Here is a 16,538-nt window from a genome sequence, read left to right on the forward strand (position 1 = left end):
ATGTTCGTTGCATCTAGGAGTTATGTCGATGTGGCTGGTCCGGTGAGAGGGGTGGTCTGGTGCAGGGGTCCGGTGGTATCATCGATGCGAGGAGGGGAGGCTGATGGTTTGAAAGAGGTGGATTGTAATTTGAGAAGAGTTATGCAAAAGGCGAAAGTGGTAATTGAACCCCATAACTTTGTTCAATTGTGAGATTAAACCCCATAAGTTTCATTTGTAGCAATCAAGCCCCTTAAGTTTTACCAAAAGTGAAATTCAACCTCAATTGATAAATTTTCACCAAATTCTTATCATAAAACCATTTTATAATCCAATTTATCAAATATAATTTTTTTTTTTTTTTTATGAATTTAGAATTTTATATTTATATTAAAATTTGAGAATTATTTTTTTCGAGTTCTATAGTATTTTGACAATTTATTATATATGCATGAATAACACTATATAAATTACAAACAATTTACTAAAGATTATGTAAATGTATTCAACAAATGAATAATAAATTATGTAGAAATTCATAAAGTTTCAATTGTAATTTTTTGTACTAAATAAATTGTATAATACCAATATAAAATGAATTTTTATTTTAATTCTTGTGTTTTAAAAAGGGGTTCTATTTCACTTTAGACGAAACTTAAGGAGCTTAATTGTTACAAATAAAACTTATGGCGCCTAATCTCACAATTGTTAAAAGTTATGGGGTTCAATTACCACTTTCGCGTTATACAAAATGGAAAATAAGGTGTAAAAACGAGAAGGTTATAATGGTCATTCATGTCCATGATTGAGTAAATTATGTCCATGAATGAGCATCACCCTAAAAAATACAAATCTATAATTACTTTTAGGAAAATGATACATACAGCCCTAAGGGCTGCATTTAAGGTAACTAAAAAGGAAAGAAAAACTTAAATTAAACATTAATGACATCAATTTACGCGTAATTGTGTCATAAATTCCTAATTTAATTCCATTTTGGGAAGTATTTTAGTTATTAAATACAACCCTAAGGGCTGTATTTATCATTACCGTTACTTTTATTATGTTCACAATTTAGGTCGAAAACAATCATTAATTTGAACTGAATTTAATGTCTACTTTCGTAACTTCGAATAAATGATTTGATTATTACGTATTTTCTAGAAGGAATAAAATTTCCAATTCATAGCTTTTTTTTTTGTGACAGAAGGAGAATAACTTACATTATTGTAACAAATACAAAGTAAGCTACCCGACTAGGTAGCACCAGACACTCAACTAGATCTAGCGCTACAAAGCCATACATAGAGATTACATAACCTTTATTTAAAAGTAAATCTACAACATTAAAATAAGCAAGATTAACAATGGTGGAATGACTAAAGACGTCAGCTTGGCCACGAAGGTTGATATCATCTTCATTAGCACGGAGGACCCCCAAATACCGTCGGTACATACAAACGACGGACTGACAATAACAAGGTGTACTTACGTTCTTGCGAAAAGAGCGCAGAAAGAAAAGATGAAAAGCAAGACGAAGTCTGCCATCGACGGAGATAAATCTCCTACACCTTAGAAACCGCACCCATTGATCATAGGACAAACGGACCGAGAACTCCAACATGCAAAGAGTAACACGAACCCCCTAAGACACAAGCACCTCATCACCGGACTTGGCTTACCACTAAAGATACGACTAAGACTCCTAAAGAAGGAGGTTATTATAAGATAAAACCCAGACAGAAAAATGAAAAGATGAACCATACAACGACAAGAGGACCACCGCCTCCGACCACCAACACCACCACCGAAATCCCAAAACCACCCTACCCAATACGCCTCAAGCAGACAGATACGAACCCCAACAACCATGACATCGCTCCAACCTAGCAGCAAACGAACTCGACAAGCCATCCACGAAGGACACAACATACCCAACAAACACCATACCACTGAGACTCCAAATTCCAGACGAACTCCCCCCCCCCCCCGGACCATCGGCACACATGCAACACTACCGACCAAAGACACCAAAGACCGACAATAAAACCGAAAAAGAGACCGATCTGGTGGGGGAGGGGAAACACCAGATCGTCCCTAGACCACCACCATAAACAAAAAAAAAACCACCAGGATGAGCTATGCTTATCGACCAGACGAATGACCAATCAAGGACACAGTAATTTACCAGGGGTGGGGAAAGAGACGAGGGAAAGGGGGACACCCCAGGGTTGCATGCTACGCTTTCGATGACAGGACAGGAGAACAGCGGAACGGAACGACCTCAGATCGACCACACGAAACACCATCCTAGCCCACCGGACGATCAAGATGGAAAACAAGATCCGAAAAAGGAGGGAGCTAAATCAGGCCATGGGGGACCGCAGAGGAGAGGAACCGTGTTCTATCACCAGAGATAGGTCAAGGAAGGACCCCATCTCCGACGATGGTAGGGGGAGAAGGAGGGGGTAGATGGTTAGGAGAGGCGACGGATCAGATGAAAATTCAGGGTTTTTTGTTTAGAGAGAGGGAGGAGGTTATTTTAGAGAGAGAATGTTGGATGGTTATTTTTTTTGGCAATGTCCCAATTCATAGCTCAGACCACCTTCTTAGGCCAAATCTCAGAGTAGATACATTTCTCATAGCTGTTGGCGACCTTTGCCAAAATTATGTAAGGTGCATTCCATTAGTTCTAAAATTGCATATTCAACTAGCTTAGTTGGTAAAAACCGTAAAATTATGAAAAGTGGTGTTCATGACATGGATTTAGACCCCACCAGCATTAAAATCACCCTTGTAGCTATGAACGAAAATCCTACCTTCTCTCTCAACTTGGCTTGGGGCCAGTAAAAACATCCTTGCAGTCTTTATTTAAGAATTAAGATATAGTAGTGATACAATTTCTCATCAACTTTCATCACACAGACAAAAGCCCCAGCCAAAAGCGCCGAAAAATTCAATCTACTCAGCTTATGGCTAGAAAAGCAGTCGTATATATGAAAAAGAAAAGAAAACCGAACATCTCTGGGTATTCCACATATACACCACCAACCTCATAGTCTAACACTAAAGATTACAAGTCATATTACAAGAAATTGTTTTGGACCATCGGATTTTGAGAACATACATGAGGCTCAATGCATTCAGCATGTACTTTCGCTTCAAATTTACTAAGCCGAGAGAGAGAGAGCAGAGTAACAAAACCTTGATGAAGTCAGCCAAACAAATCTTTGAACAAGTTGGGATTTTGACTTGTCGGTGTCACACCCATTTGCCTCACAAGTGCATCCTTCTGCAATGCTTCCTTCAAGTTGGGGCCCTTGCCTCCTTGCGATAATACAGTGTCTTTATTATCAGGAGCGATAAAGCCAGCTTGCGAGCTCATAGAACTATCTCCATACAGAGACAAAAGGTCAGATTCTTTGGCAGAGTTGTTGGTACTTGAATTATTTGAAGATACTGCACTTTGATCGGGCTCCAGAAGTCCTTCCAATTGCTTAAAAGGATCATATACTGATTTAGAATCACTAACTTCATCAGGTTCACCCAAATCAAGTAGGTTTGGTACAGGTGGTTGTGGGGTTGTCTCTTGGGATTTCTCAACAACATTGCTGGCAGCTTTTGACGGCTTGTGGCTTGAGGAAGACTGCCTTTTCTCGGTTTTAGAGCTACCACCAAACAGAGAAGCAGCAAGCTTCTGTTTTTCCGAAGAAACTTCCACTTCCTGTTTCTTGTATTCGTAGGAAGATGGTCTTTTATCAGGTTGTGAAGTACCATTCACTGCATTCTGAGATGATGTATTCGAGGTTGAAGGTGATGGGGAGGAGTAACTTGGCTTTCCCCATTTCTTTTGAACACCATCGAGTCGTAGTCTGATTTCATTTGACCTAGAATCTTGCTGGATTTCTCTAGTATATGACGGCTCAGGTACGTGGACGAGCTCAGTAGAGGGCAAGTGTGAAATTGGAGTTGGGTTCGGCTTCACGACGGGCTTTGGAAGCTCATAGGCCTCAAACCTAAGCCCATGAGCAGATGATTCATGGTGCTCTTGAGTTCTGAAGTTATTGATACTTGGAAGTCCAGAACGGTGATGTTCGGGAATATATGGTTGAGCCCCGTTTTCAAGAGACTGCTGCACATAACTGTTGAGGAATGAGAGACTTTTGTCGACCTGTAGGTAAACCAATAGTTATCATTTCACGCAAAATCAAGTAAGAGAAATAGTCCTAAGAAAAGAGTGATCAATTTATGCAAACTATTCAAAATTCCTAGAAGCTATGGTCGTCAATGTTAGAACCTTGATTGATGTAATAAATGAGATATTAAAATTATATCCAACAAATAAAAGGCAAAAAATAAAAAGCCCACACCAAATGAGTGGTTAAGCACATTACCTCAACATCCTCACAGCTCGCATCGAAAGGCAAAATACTTTCAACAGTTTGAGTATCCAAACTGAGGACTGCTTGCAGCTCATATGCACGCTGCTGCAAATCTGTTGAGTGGGATGCTGATAGATCTTCAATCAATGACTGACACTGAGAAGAAGCCAAAGTGTAGAAGAAATAATATAAGAGTATAAGAACTACAATTTGCAACCTTAGTTCAAATTCAATAACAAAAAATAGTTAAATACGGGTAATAAGCTGCACAACATCGACAGACTTCACCTACAACTTGAAATAAATATTGCAACTTCCAAATGAATTTGGGGATGAACAGATGCAAAGAACTGGTTATTAGCTTGTGGCCAAAATAAAATTTCGCGTGTAAAAAAAGGTGATTGAGCATCCACAATAGTAACGTGACCATAGAGAGGCAAACATAGAATAATCCCATATCTTGGTCAGAAATCAGAGCTGCAGAAGTCTACGAGCTACAGAACCACATTTAATGAGATAAGGACATAAAGCGAGACATTACTTATAAGAAATTTCCTAGATGGCAATTTCACCATAAGGATCATGGTTCTGTGAGATATAAGATTCTTTTTATACCGTAGCATTTATGTTAAAAGTATATGTTTATGCAATTGTAAAATCACATACTATTTCCATTACAAAATAACCGATCGCTATCAGAAGGGTATATATTAGGAAAATGTTGGAAACTAAGTAATATTCATTCCCCTACATTATTAGGATGTACTAGTTTGCGCTTTTGTAATTCATATTATGGTACTTTAGAAATGCTACTCTAGTATCTTGCACAAGAGTGTCACAAAATATTTTCAGATAAACCAAAAGTCAACGTAATTGAGAGTATTATTTTTGAAACCTCGCACTTTTAACATTTAAAGTCAACGTAATTGAGAGTATTATTTTTGAAACCTCGCACTTTAACATTTAAAGTCAGCGTAATTGAGAGTATCCAATTCCATTATACAGCCTAAATCTGCAGATTTCTTTTAAGGTATGATGAGTTCAAAGTGGAGCTAAAAATACGGTGGTAGCTTACAGAGCTTGGGTAATGTTCAGGTCGGATTCAAGGTTCCATGGTACAAACTTTGCCTTTTAGCATGACCAATATGGATCTTGGGAAGTTGGTTTTCATAGCAAGAAAATATGAGACGCCTACCCTCGACTCCCTTGGCACGTGCCCATGCCGAAGTACATATACACATTCTAGGATTTAAAACGTCAATTTTGCAGGGCACAATATTCCATTTTTAAGGAAAAGGCTATTGAGATAGAGTAAGGATATTGAAGAAAATGAGAAGTCCTTTCAATGGTTACAGATCACCCCCAAAATGATGTGCTAAGACGTAAAATAGGTATCTATAGTCCAGCAGCCTTGGCCCATAAGGAAGCTCAGTACGCAACTTAACCTCAACATATAAAACAATTCAATATGGCAGTATATAAAGTCAAGACTGGAAGTTATGCTACCATCAATTGACAGCCACTCACCAGTCTCAAGGATCTACGGCATTCTACTGATTTGGATCCCGATAGTCATATAACCATTTTACTTAGCTGGTTATCATATCATAACATATAGAGCCATGCATCGTATTAAAATTATCTCATGCGGAGTATTCTGAAAACAATCTAGAGATGACTGATAATCAAACCAATAATGAAATAAAAACGATTTATAGTCGAGGAAACTACCTCGGGAAGTAAATCCACTTTTCTTCCTGCTGCTTTCTCAAATGCGTATATCTTCATAAGCGCTGTAAGTGCATATGCCTTCACAATGAAAAGGGAAGGAATATGTCACTACTTATCAAAGTTAGAGAAAATACACAAAATTTTGGATTACTATACACGTCAAAATTCACAAAATTACAACTCTTTACTACTAATACCCATTTTATATTTCGTTTGCATAGCTGTACCCTAGTTCGATGAAGGATCACAATTATCTCTGACGGCCATAAAACAATTAGTTTCCTTCCGGATATTTCAAATCAACCAAAGTGAAAAACAAGGGTAGTTGTCATTATAATTTGAGGCTCAAACGACTAACGCTAGTAATATAATTAATAGTAAACATATCAATATAAAGACTTTTATGTTGCAGTTATGTTGAAGAGTCTCAGGATTGTATTAAGGCCCAATTAGTATCCAAATATTACTTTCTACCGTTACAGGTGAGTTGCCTAAAGATACCAACCAACCGGCTTTGCTCACACCAACAAGCGGTGATAAGAGACTTTTAACATAACCAAATCAATTTCAATAATTAAATAATTGATTGTCTCTAGTAGCTACCTCGCAGCCTCGCCTCAGCCATTCAACTGTTTTGCCTCTCTCAGTTTGCACTCGGATATCTGTTTAAGTTTATTACTCAATTCCAGAAGTACAATAATGTGTGTATACACTAGAAGTGCACGTTTTTTCAGTGCAGAGAGCTTAATGTTTCAGGATCCCAAAATGTGTATAAGCCAAGCTGCCCACAGACAGGAAGTCGATACAATATCCAACAACATTTTCATCTGTTTTCTTTCACTCATAAGAGTAGCTGAAAATCAGATGATACAGAACATCACTGGAGCCAATGACAGACTTCCCAATAAAGGTGTAACACTGTAAATTGAAATTCTTGAAAATAAAAGCTGCAGTACCTTCACAGTGTCATCTGTTGAATAGCCTTCTGCCACATCACAGAGCTTGCCAGTAATGTACGAAGCAGAATGTTTTCCATACGCAGTTCCATATTCACCCAACACCCAGCAAATAACCTATAAAAAGGGATATCGAATACCGTGAATTAAGGACAACTGTTTCCAGAAAAATCTTTGAAAGCATATATGACAGGACAGCAGAACAAGAAATAGAACAACAATTGATGAATGGCAGCTCAACAGCATAATGGAATCGCTTGTCAAGGTCAATATCGAGCCTATCAAGTGAAAGATACTGAAGTGTAGACGTGTTATTCAAAATATGATGTCTCAGATAAGGCAGATGCAAAGCAGCATAAATGGGGTGCTCTGAGGTATTAGTATAGGCGTGAAGTATTTCTTACTTTTCCTTTGTAACAATTGCAACCTTTTTGAGCAAGTTTAGGATAGGATTAATTCATAATCACAACTATTACCTTTTCTATACCTCATTTTCAAAACTCCCCATCTTTCGAACTGTTCTTTAGAATATCTTATCTTCTCTGAACATTTTCTTCCAACTTCCCAATAGAAGTCAATATTGGCAAAAATAAAGACACTTTCAGTGAATTTCAATCATGAATGGTCTTTCCTGATTGATAGCAAGAAAGTGTGTTTATTTCGGCCAAAATTGGCTTTTGGTAGGAGTTTGGAAGAAATGTTCGGAAAAGGTCGGAGTTTCGTTAAAAAAAAAAAATACAAAAGGTAAAAGTTTGAAAATGAGATTGAGAAAAGGAGTGCTTACGAATTAGTCAATTAACTCTTTCGGATATGCTAGAAAATAGTAAAAAAGCCTTGGTCCCAAATGATTCAGGATCGACTAATATGAACCCTCATCTGGAACCGTCAGTGAGATTTGGTAAACAATGAAAAAGGAAGAAGCTCACTTGGAGAAATGTGGATGGCAGCTTTGGCTCGCCAATAATTCGTAAGTATGACTCAACCTGCCCAAGCAAAACAGAAGTAAATCTAAGAGAGCTGTTTTAGAGATATCTAAATAAAAGTTCTCGACCATCATCACTTGTGAAACCATCCATAGCTGCCAACTTCCCAACATACAACAAGGTTTGAAAAAAAATACTATTATTGATACATACGAGATAATATTTTTAAAGGGGCGCGAGAGGAAGACACTCAGGTACATAAAGACACCATGGGAAATGACTCCCATGTACAAAAAGACGCCTTCAAGGTGACAGCCAACTACAAAGAGGAAGACAGATAATTATGCTCTCAAACTATCATGGGTAATCTTGTTAAAAGAAGAGAAGAAAAACGGGGCTCTTCAACAAGCATGGAATATAAAGCAGCGCCTCATTCAACCAAAGGAGCGAAAAACCAGCATGGGTGCATGGCCATGTACCAAGAGAACAAAGAGTTGGATCGTAGTACCCTAAAAGGTGGCCCTTCATAACCAGGGTTTCCAACTATTTTAAGGGCACAATTATCAAGATAGTAATCACACGAATAGCTGAAATGAAATTTTCTGCGGTCCTAAAGGGGATTGTTCAAAGTTCTAACTTCTAACCCATCACTTTCAAAGTTCTAGATGTCTGAAAACACCTTTCAAAGAAAGGATACATATTCTTAACATAGTTGACTTTTTTCTTCATCTAGTTTACCATGAATACACTAAGCTCTAAATCTTGAGTGCTTCTCACTTGTCTGTTTCATTTTTAAGACGAAAGCTGATATCCTTCCAACGAGAATATCCACCACCTCATCAATAACACCAGGAAAAATGACCAACAACATACCCAAGTGCCTCAAGATTTCTTGCCTATACTAAGGTAAGATCGTAAAGAGGGTCAGATGTACTTAAGTCTCAACACAAAGTGGATGTTTACAAATGATAGATTTTCATTAAACAACTGTTATTCAAAGGGATCCGTCGGCATAACAAGGCATTACAAAGGACAAAAAGCTCTAATTAAAACTTGCATAAAACAGAAAGTAAAAAAGCGTGGAAGGACTTATTTTATTTTTCTAAAGGGCGGACACCAGGCACTCTATCAAGTATCAAGCCTACTAATCTCACATCAAAAAAGTTAGACCACATGGATTCACCAAGCTCCAAGCAATATTATCAATCATGATAATCTCTCCACCACCTTAAACAAGTTCATCAACCCTATTCCATACTTCTATTCCGACTTATTTGTATATCCTCACCTCCTTGATAAGCAAAACTAGAAGGCTTTCCAACATGAAAACTTGAACATCTTACTACATCTAAAATGTATCAAAACAGTCAACTCTTCTGCCTACCCATAAATCACGGGACTATCTAAGCAGGAGTGCAGGACATATAAACAGGGACTGGGGGAGGGAGTATGACAAATAGGAAGATTAATCTTTTAAAAAAGATCCAAAAGCTGAAGCTATGAAAAGGTATAAAGAAGAAAAGTCTCGTTAGCTTTCCACTAATGCAGAATGAACTTAGGAAATTCCAATCATAAGCCAAGCTGGAAGTGAACGATAAGAATTGCACAAAAACAGAACTTAATCACTGATATCAGTAAATGGGACTCACAGCGGATAATCTCAATTGACTATCTGTGTTATCGTCATCCTCCCCAAATCCCTCGGCAATAAGACGCATTAAGTTGTGTGCGACCTTTATATTTACCAAATCACCTGCATGCTCAAAGACTTTGTTCATCGTCTGGAAAAGCGAAAGCCCAAACATAGCCACGATTAGAAGATGTTAAACAGATTTAAGGCACCAAGCCACAAATATAACACAAAACATACCTGAATAAACCACTGATTACTTGGGGCAAATTGCTCGGCAAGTTCAACACACCTGGAAGCTATTTCAGTTTTGTAATGACTATCATTGATACTTATCATGTAGTCAATCATACGGTCAGCAATTACTTCCACGTTGGATGACTTGGTCATTTTAAACAGAAGTTCAAAAGTTTTTCGCTTCAGCGTATCGTCTGGATCCTGTAATGTAAGATCATCATCATCAGGATATAAGACGGATAAAACCGAATATTTCCACCAAAGAAAATAACTTTATCTACTTCAGACAAATCATTAAACATCAAATAAAATTGCTCTTTGTGAGAAAACATTCACAGGTCACAAACATCCCTAACATGACTAAACAACCATTAGCTAAGAATCTAAGATGATGTTTTAATGTTCAAGACTTTATGAGTCCCTAGAAATACAGAACTTTGAATCAGGTGGACATAATGGCAAGGATATGCAATCCTTGTGTACGGGACACAGCTTTTAATTTGACAATGTACAAAGAGCTACTGATTCAGTTTACTTCTACATACAGATATTTGTATATAAAAATATCAAAAAATATAACATATACTCCCTCCGTCTCACCATTTCTTTACGTTTACTTTTTCACACTTGCCTATGTACATTTTGTTTTGTTCATATCTTTATTTACATATTATTAAAAATTATAAAAGTTTGATATTCTTAATGTACTGATTAAGACGATTCAAAAAAGATCTCACATAGTAACATGACTATATTTTATGTTATATATTAGGGGTATTATATTAGAGAATCTCTCTACTCATGAACAGTGCCAAAATGTAAATGTAAAGAATTCATTGAGACGGAGGTAGTATATAATTGTCAAGTGTAATTTTGGTGGCTAATGACAATAGACATAATATTACATATTAAATGTTTTCAGAAGGATTACTTCCTCCAGCACATGGAAATTATGGATGGCATTGGCATATTTACTCACTACTCACTAAGTTATTACCCCCCCCCCCCCCCCTCCCCTCCCAAAACCCTCATCCAGACAAGGCCAAAACGTAGCTCACACTGAACAAAAATCACAGCTAACTAATCCACTTGCTGAATATTTTAGTTTCTTCATTCTAAGGTTGGTTCTAAAGGAAATGATATTCAGGCAATTCAGAATTTATGTCTCGCCTGCACACCAACATAGAAAGAGATCAAGAAACACTTAAGGGATTTCCAACAAACTATTAGCCACTACAAGTTCATTGCATGTGATGCCAATGCCTATAGTCTGCAAACAGAGAACTTTATTCCTTTATACAGCTCATTTGTATCAAAGATATCAAACAATACAAAGGAGACATTCCACTGCAGTGAAGATATCAATATTAAAATGAAAGTGCCTCGCTCTAAAGCAAAGGCCCGGTACTAGTCGAATATACGGTTTACCCAAAGGGACTCTGGTGCAAGTGGATGCGTTTGAGCCAGATTCCAATCAAAAGCTGCAATGCTTGTCGCACCAATAAGCTACTTAAAATTACTAATCTCATATTATACAAGCCTAACAAGAATCAAAGAGCCAAATCCTCGAGTTCTACCTTTCAGAACAATCACACTCCATCTCCCATCTTTGGCCATCATCCTTACCACTAAATTATTTACTTCAGAAGATAAATAAGAATATCATAGCAGATTAACAAAGCAACTGCTAGCGACATAAGTGATGTTTTCCTTAGAAAAATCATCTCAAGTATTCAACAATACTCGTGACTTGCGGGATTAGGCTATATTTAGCCACCATTGGTAGCTAATCTTTAAACCACTAAGAAACATCGAATCATGAGCAAGAACTTATAACCCTCTCATGTGAAAACATAACACCTTGCTTTCTAAATACAGTTACAAACTGGAGCGAACATAATATCTCCAAAAACGTGAAGAAAAAGCCTAGCACATGTATAAAATATTTCTCACATGTATAAAGTACTTCTCGCGAAAAAGCCTTAGCAGGAGATTGACATGTTAAGCAGCAATATAGGACTGAATGGGATCCTACAAACATAGAAGCTCCTAGTTCCCATCAGATTCAAAAGTACAGCCGTTGATGAACAGAGCTATGGAGTACATATTAACAAAATGCAACTGTTCTCACCTCAAGACAGTCAATCACTGCCAGTTGATGCTGTTCTGCAACTTCCGGGCTTAGCTTTATCAGCCGACCAAGGGCATCAATACCCATGTATTTCAAATTATGACTATCACTCTGCTCAAAAATTAAAATAACAAAAAAGTTAAAACAATATTTATGTAGACATCAATAACATATTTCTAATCAATTTAATGTTCCAAAATAAACCTTTAAGAATCTTGATATCGCATCAGCTGCAGCTTCCAATAATTTTGCACTGGGGTATATCGCAGCAGCACAACACACACTCTCATAAAGAACGGCATTTCCTATGTTGCTTGATGAATCTGCCTTCCTAATCAAGTCACCCACGACAGTGTACATCTGCCCACTTGCATGCTTGTCACCACTACCTAGTAGTGCCAGAATTTTGAGCAATTTGATCTGCACAATAACGATGTCAAAGGAAATAAAACTACAGACAGTGGTTTTCAAAATAGAGGTAAAATTGCATTATTGCAAAACATATAATAGACTAACTGGATTTGAAGGACCACGAGAGTGTAATGACGGTTCATGCACCACAGCTATCAAAATTAAATTATTGCCAAAATCGACCAGCATGAGCTCCTAATTTATCCAAGCTCAAAACTTGTCTACAATAAAAATAGCATACCTGAATAAATGGAGCAGGCATCTGATGATAATCATAGCTTTTGGGCAATCTTCTCTCAGCAACTTGTTTCAGAATGCTGACAAAGCTTCCACCCAAATCTTTGTAGGAATTGGGGTCTATCATAACAAGATCAAACAAGGGGCAAAGAGCGGCCCCCATGACCGAGGGATCGTTATCAGAAAGCTTCTGCAACAGTGAAAACAATATATTGATTCAATTGTAGAGCAGATCAAATTATAGACATGGCCATTCAAGCAAAATAACATAATTGGCGAATAAGGATTCTCTGATACCTATTAACATCATTGAAGAAGCAACTTAATTACAATTTCACTTCAGTGGTCTCAGGATTTTATCCCTAATTTCTAAGTTTAATGATTACAATTTTGAAAGAGTGCTCCATGGATTCTAGAAATGCCATAGGAACCAGCTCGCCTTTCGCTCTCCCTTCACTTATGTATGCTTACTCCCCACTTCTTTGCTGCCTACTGGCTACCGCTTCTCACTAAGTCAGCTTTCCTTAAGATCTAAAGTTCATGACAACATCCAGCTTATTAACACCTTAAGTAAACTATGGTAAAATATTACTCAATTGAAACTCGGCCTTTTGTGAATATACTTATAGACTGTCCGAATATATTTGTAGATTGTTTGGACTATTATTTGCTTACTACCTCAAACTTCAACCTCCACAACACAACTTCTCACCCTTCTAGAGCTGCTCACTATATTTTAAATATTTTGCTAGAAAGAATTTTCAATCTTCATAGATTTGGCTCCAACTAACTGGAAACTACACAGCATACTTAAGAAAACTAGAATAGAAGCACAAACGTAACAAACATGCAGCTCTAGTAGTACACAGATGATGAAAAAAACATCAACTATATTTCCTTAACATAGTTATCCTCCTAACATTCCAATTGTCAGTTCGTCGCAAACCTATTTAATCGCACATGGTTGTTGAAAAAGCGCATACACCACACTGCTTAAAGCTATTGATTCAATCTTCACAGTTCTAGTCCGACAATCAAGCTTGAAACTACACAATATACTTAACAAACTAGTTAGAACTCCCTAACTTGCCAAAATTAGACAGACACGTGATTCTTACTGTACATACTTGATTCAGTTCACTAAATCAACATTCTAAAGTTCCAATCATCAAGATTCTAGGTAAAAACCATACTTCACACAGTTTGCAGGCTATTATTAGATCACAACACCAATAAAAACTCAACAAATACAGCATTCCAAAATTGCAATCAGCGACTCAACAAAATCCAACACAAAATCAATAAATAAGTGATCCTAATTGTATATACTCAATTTAGTTCACTAGATCAACTTTTTACTCCAGTCACCATAATTCTAGCCACAAATTGTACTCAACAGGCCGTTATTAGATCGCGAATCCACGACACTTCAGTGACTCGGCAAATACAACATTCTGAAGCTTCAACCATCAAAAACCACATCTCAACAACAATAATAACAAAAAAAGCATCACCTTGCAAAAGATTCGACACAAGATGATTAACAGAAATCTGATTGTAATTCTACATACTTGACTTAGTTCACTAAATCAACCTTATAAAGTTCTAATCATCACCATTATAGCCACAATTTGTACAATTGTACATAACAAGCATTATTACATCACAAATCAACAACACGGCCAGTAACTCAACAAATATAGCATTCTAAGTTCCAATCATCACGATTTTAGCCACCAATTGTACTTAACAAGCATTATTAGATCACGAATCCACAACACCGATCAGTAACTCAACAAATACAGCATTCTAAAGTTCCAATTACCGCGATTCTAGTTACACATACTTGTGATCTATCAGAAACTAAATAAACACAGCATTCTAGAGTCTCGATCATCTTAAAAAATCAATCAAGCTCAAACTCCGAAAAATCACAAAAATCAACAAATAAGCTCATGACCTTGCGAAAATTGGACACAAGATGACTAACAGAAGACGGAGAACACTGACAAAACCGATCAGTAACTCAACAATACAGCATTTTAAAGTTCCAATTATCGCAATTCTAGTTACACATACTTGCGATCTATCAGAAATTAGATAAACACAGCATTCTAAAGTCTCAATCATCTCAAAAATCAACAAACAAGCTCATCACCTTGCGAAAATTGGAGACAAGATGATTAACAGAAGACGGAGAACGCTGATAAAAGCGATGCAAAGCCATAACAGCTTTCTTCTTAACAGCATCTTTAGGATGATTAAGCAAATCAACAATCTGAGGCAAAACAGCAGGAATCGTCTCTTCATTAATAAGCCGACAAACAGCATTCAACGCAGCACAAACCACCAAATAATTATCACTTCTCAAATCCTTCTGAATCGTATTAACAATCAAAATAATCAAATCATGATCGTCATTCAAAAACAATGTGACGGCTAAATAACCGGTGCGTTTATGAAGAACATTATCATCGTGAGTCATCTTAACAGCATGAATGTAACCGAAAGAAGCGTCGTGACCGAGCATCTCGATATAGACGAGACGGATGATGAATTCTTTCATTTTCCGTTTCGGAATGTCGGGTGCGGCGAGACGGGTTTTGAGAGTGGCGATTTCGGAGAGGATTATACGATCTTCTTCCGATTTGGAACGAGCTTCTCCGATTGATTTTACTAGATCTAGAAAGTCTTTTGATTGGTTGAATCCGCCTTGTGAACCCATGGCTAGCTCTCGCCCTATGGTTTTTAGCTGCTCCATTGGTGCTTCGGTGGGTGGTTCGTGGTGGTCCGGTGAGGTGATGAGGGTGAAGTTGTGGTGTGGTGTGGTGTGGTGTGGTGTGGTGTGGTGGTGCGTTTGTGTAATTGTGTGATTGTGTTTGTGTTTAACGACACATGTTCAATGAGGTTCGAAAGTGTGCCAGGACAATAATTGTATATTTGACTCGGGGGTGGTTCTTAATAGAAGTAGTTTAACTAATGGAAAATGAGATGGCGTCACCGGGTGGTATTTAATTTGGGCGCCATCGAGGTTACTATAGTAAATTACTTATATATTTTCAGTTTCCTCCCATCAAATTTGAATTTCAGTCTAATTAGTAAAGAAGGGTATTTTAGGAACTTAAAGTTACATAATTATAGTTATAACAAAAATGATTACTAAGTTAAAAAAAAAACCGTAAGATTTCCCTTGCTTATTGCCTCTTTTTGAGGGTGGAATAAAATGTCACAACAAACAATGAAACAAGTCCATACTGGGTTTGTGTTTCTAGCTCAATGATTTCCATTTACTCCATTTGATAAGATCAATTGACATTAACATTTACGACTTACGAGTAATTCAATATTGTTATTTCGCATGAAGGCTTAATCAACGGATGAAATCATAGCTATTATGTAAACATGAGAATTAACTTGTAACTATTGATTGTACATAAATGCTACGGAGTACTAGTTATTATTGCTACAAGTGTATGACGGAATTGTATTGATGTTTCTCTTTTGTTGGCTTGTAAATGAAGAACCCAAACGATAAAAAACATAGTAGCTGAAGAACACGCAACAACGATGAAGAAACAATCATTAATGAAGATTCTAATATTAAACAAATTTTTGGTGTAAAATAATACTCCGTATAGATAATTTTTTAGTTTGGTTAGAGATTAATTTATTTTTATTAAATAGATGTATAATTACATACCTACCCCTAGAACTTTGGAGTAAAAACGAAAACAAACATTTTATTTTTTAATTTTCCTTTCTCTTTAATTATAGTGGCGCCGAAATTCGGTGCCACCGGGTGGCGCCATATCGCCATCCTTTAACTAATATATAATCTTTATTTTTTAATAAATTATTTATATAAGAGCGGTATTTCATCACTATCTCAGTAGATTTATGAGTATATTTAGGGCCATCTTA

At 37.0% G+C, this 16,538-nt stretch overlaps 1 protein-coding gene across 1 annotated transcript; it reads right to left on the reverse strand.

Moving 5' to 3' along the window:
* Positions 1 to 2,816: 2,816 nt before the first annotated feature.
* LOC141592722 (AP-4 complex subunit epsilon) lies at positions 2,817 to 15,565 on the reverse strand. Its single transcript, XM_074413501.1, has 11 exons — positions 14,776 to 15,565; positions 12,622 to 12,807; positions 12,174 to 12,389; positions 11,970 to 12,080; positions 9,842 to 10,039; positions 9,621 to 9,752; positions 7,975 to 8,031; positions 7,049 to 7,165; positions 6,093 to 6,170; positions 4,374 to 4,517; positions 2,817 to 4,150 (listed from the first exon to the last, which is right to left on the reverse strand). The coding sequence occupies exons 1-11, from the start codon at positions 15,376 to 15,378 to the stop codon at positions 3,194 to 3,196; spliced, it is 2,799 nt and encodes a 932-aa protein (XP_074269602.1). The 5' UTR covers positions 15,379 to 15,565; the 3' UTR covers positions 2,817 to 3,193.
* Positions 15,566 to 16,538: the final 973 nt, after the last annotated feature.

This window comes from Silene latifolia, chromosome 7 (genome assembly GCF_048544455.1).
Source record: "Silene latifolia isolate original U9 population chromosome 7, ASM4854445v1, whole genome shotgun sequence".
NCBI classification, from domain to species: domain Eukaryota; kingdom Viridiplantae; phylum Streptophyta; class Magnoliopsida; order Caryophyllales; family Caryophyllaceae; genus Silene; species Silene latifolia.

Bases quoted from the DNA above. Each gene is read 5' to 3' on its own strand.
- LOC141592722 (XM_074413501.1), bottom strand. From the start codon at position 15,378: ATGGAGCAGCTAAAAACCATAGGGCGAGAGCTAGCCATGGGTTCACAA. The intron at 12,808-14,775 runs GTGATGAGCTTG...TCACTGTTGCAG, and splicing joins TTGTCTCCAATTTTCGCAAG to AAGCTTTCTGATAACGATCC. The intron at 4,518-6,092 runs GTAGTTTCCTCG...GCTTCTTCTCAG, and splicing joins AAGTGGATTTACTTCCCGAG to TGTCAGTCATTGATTGAAGA.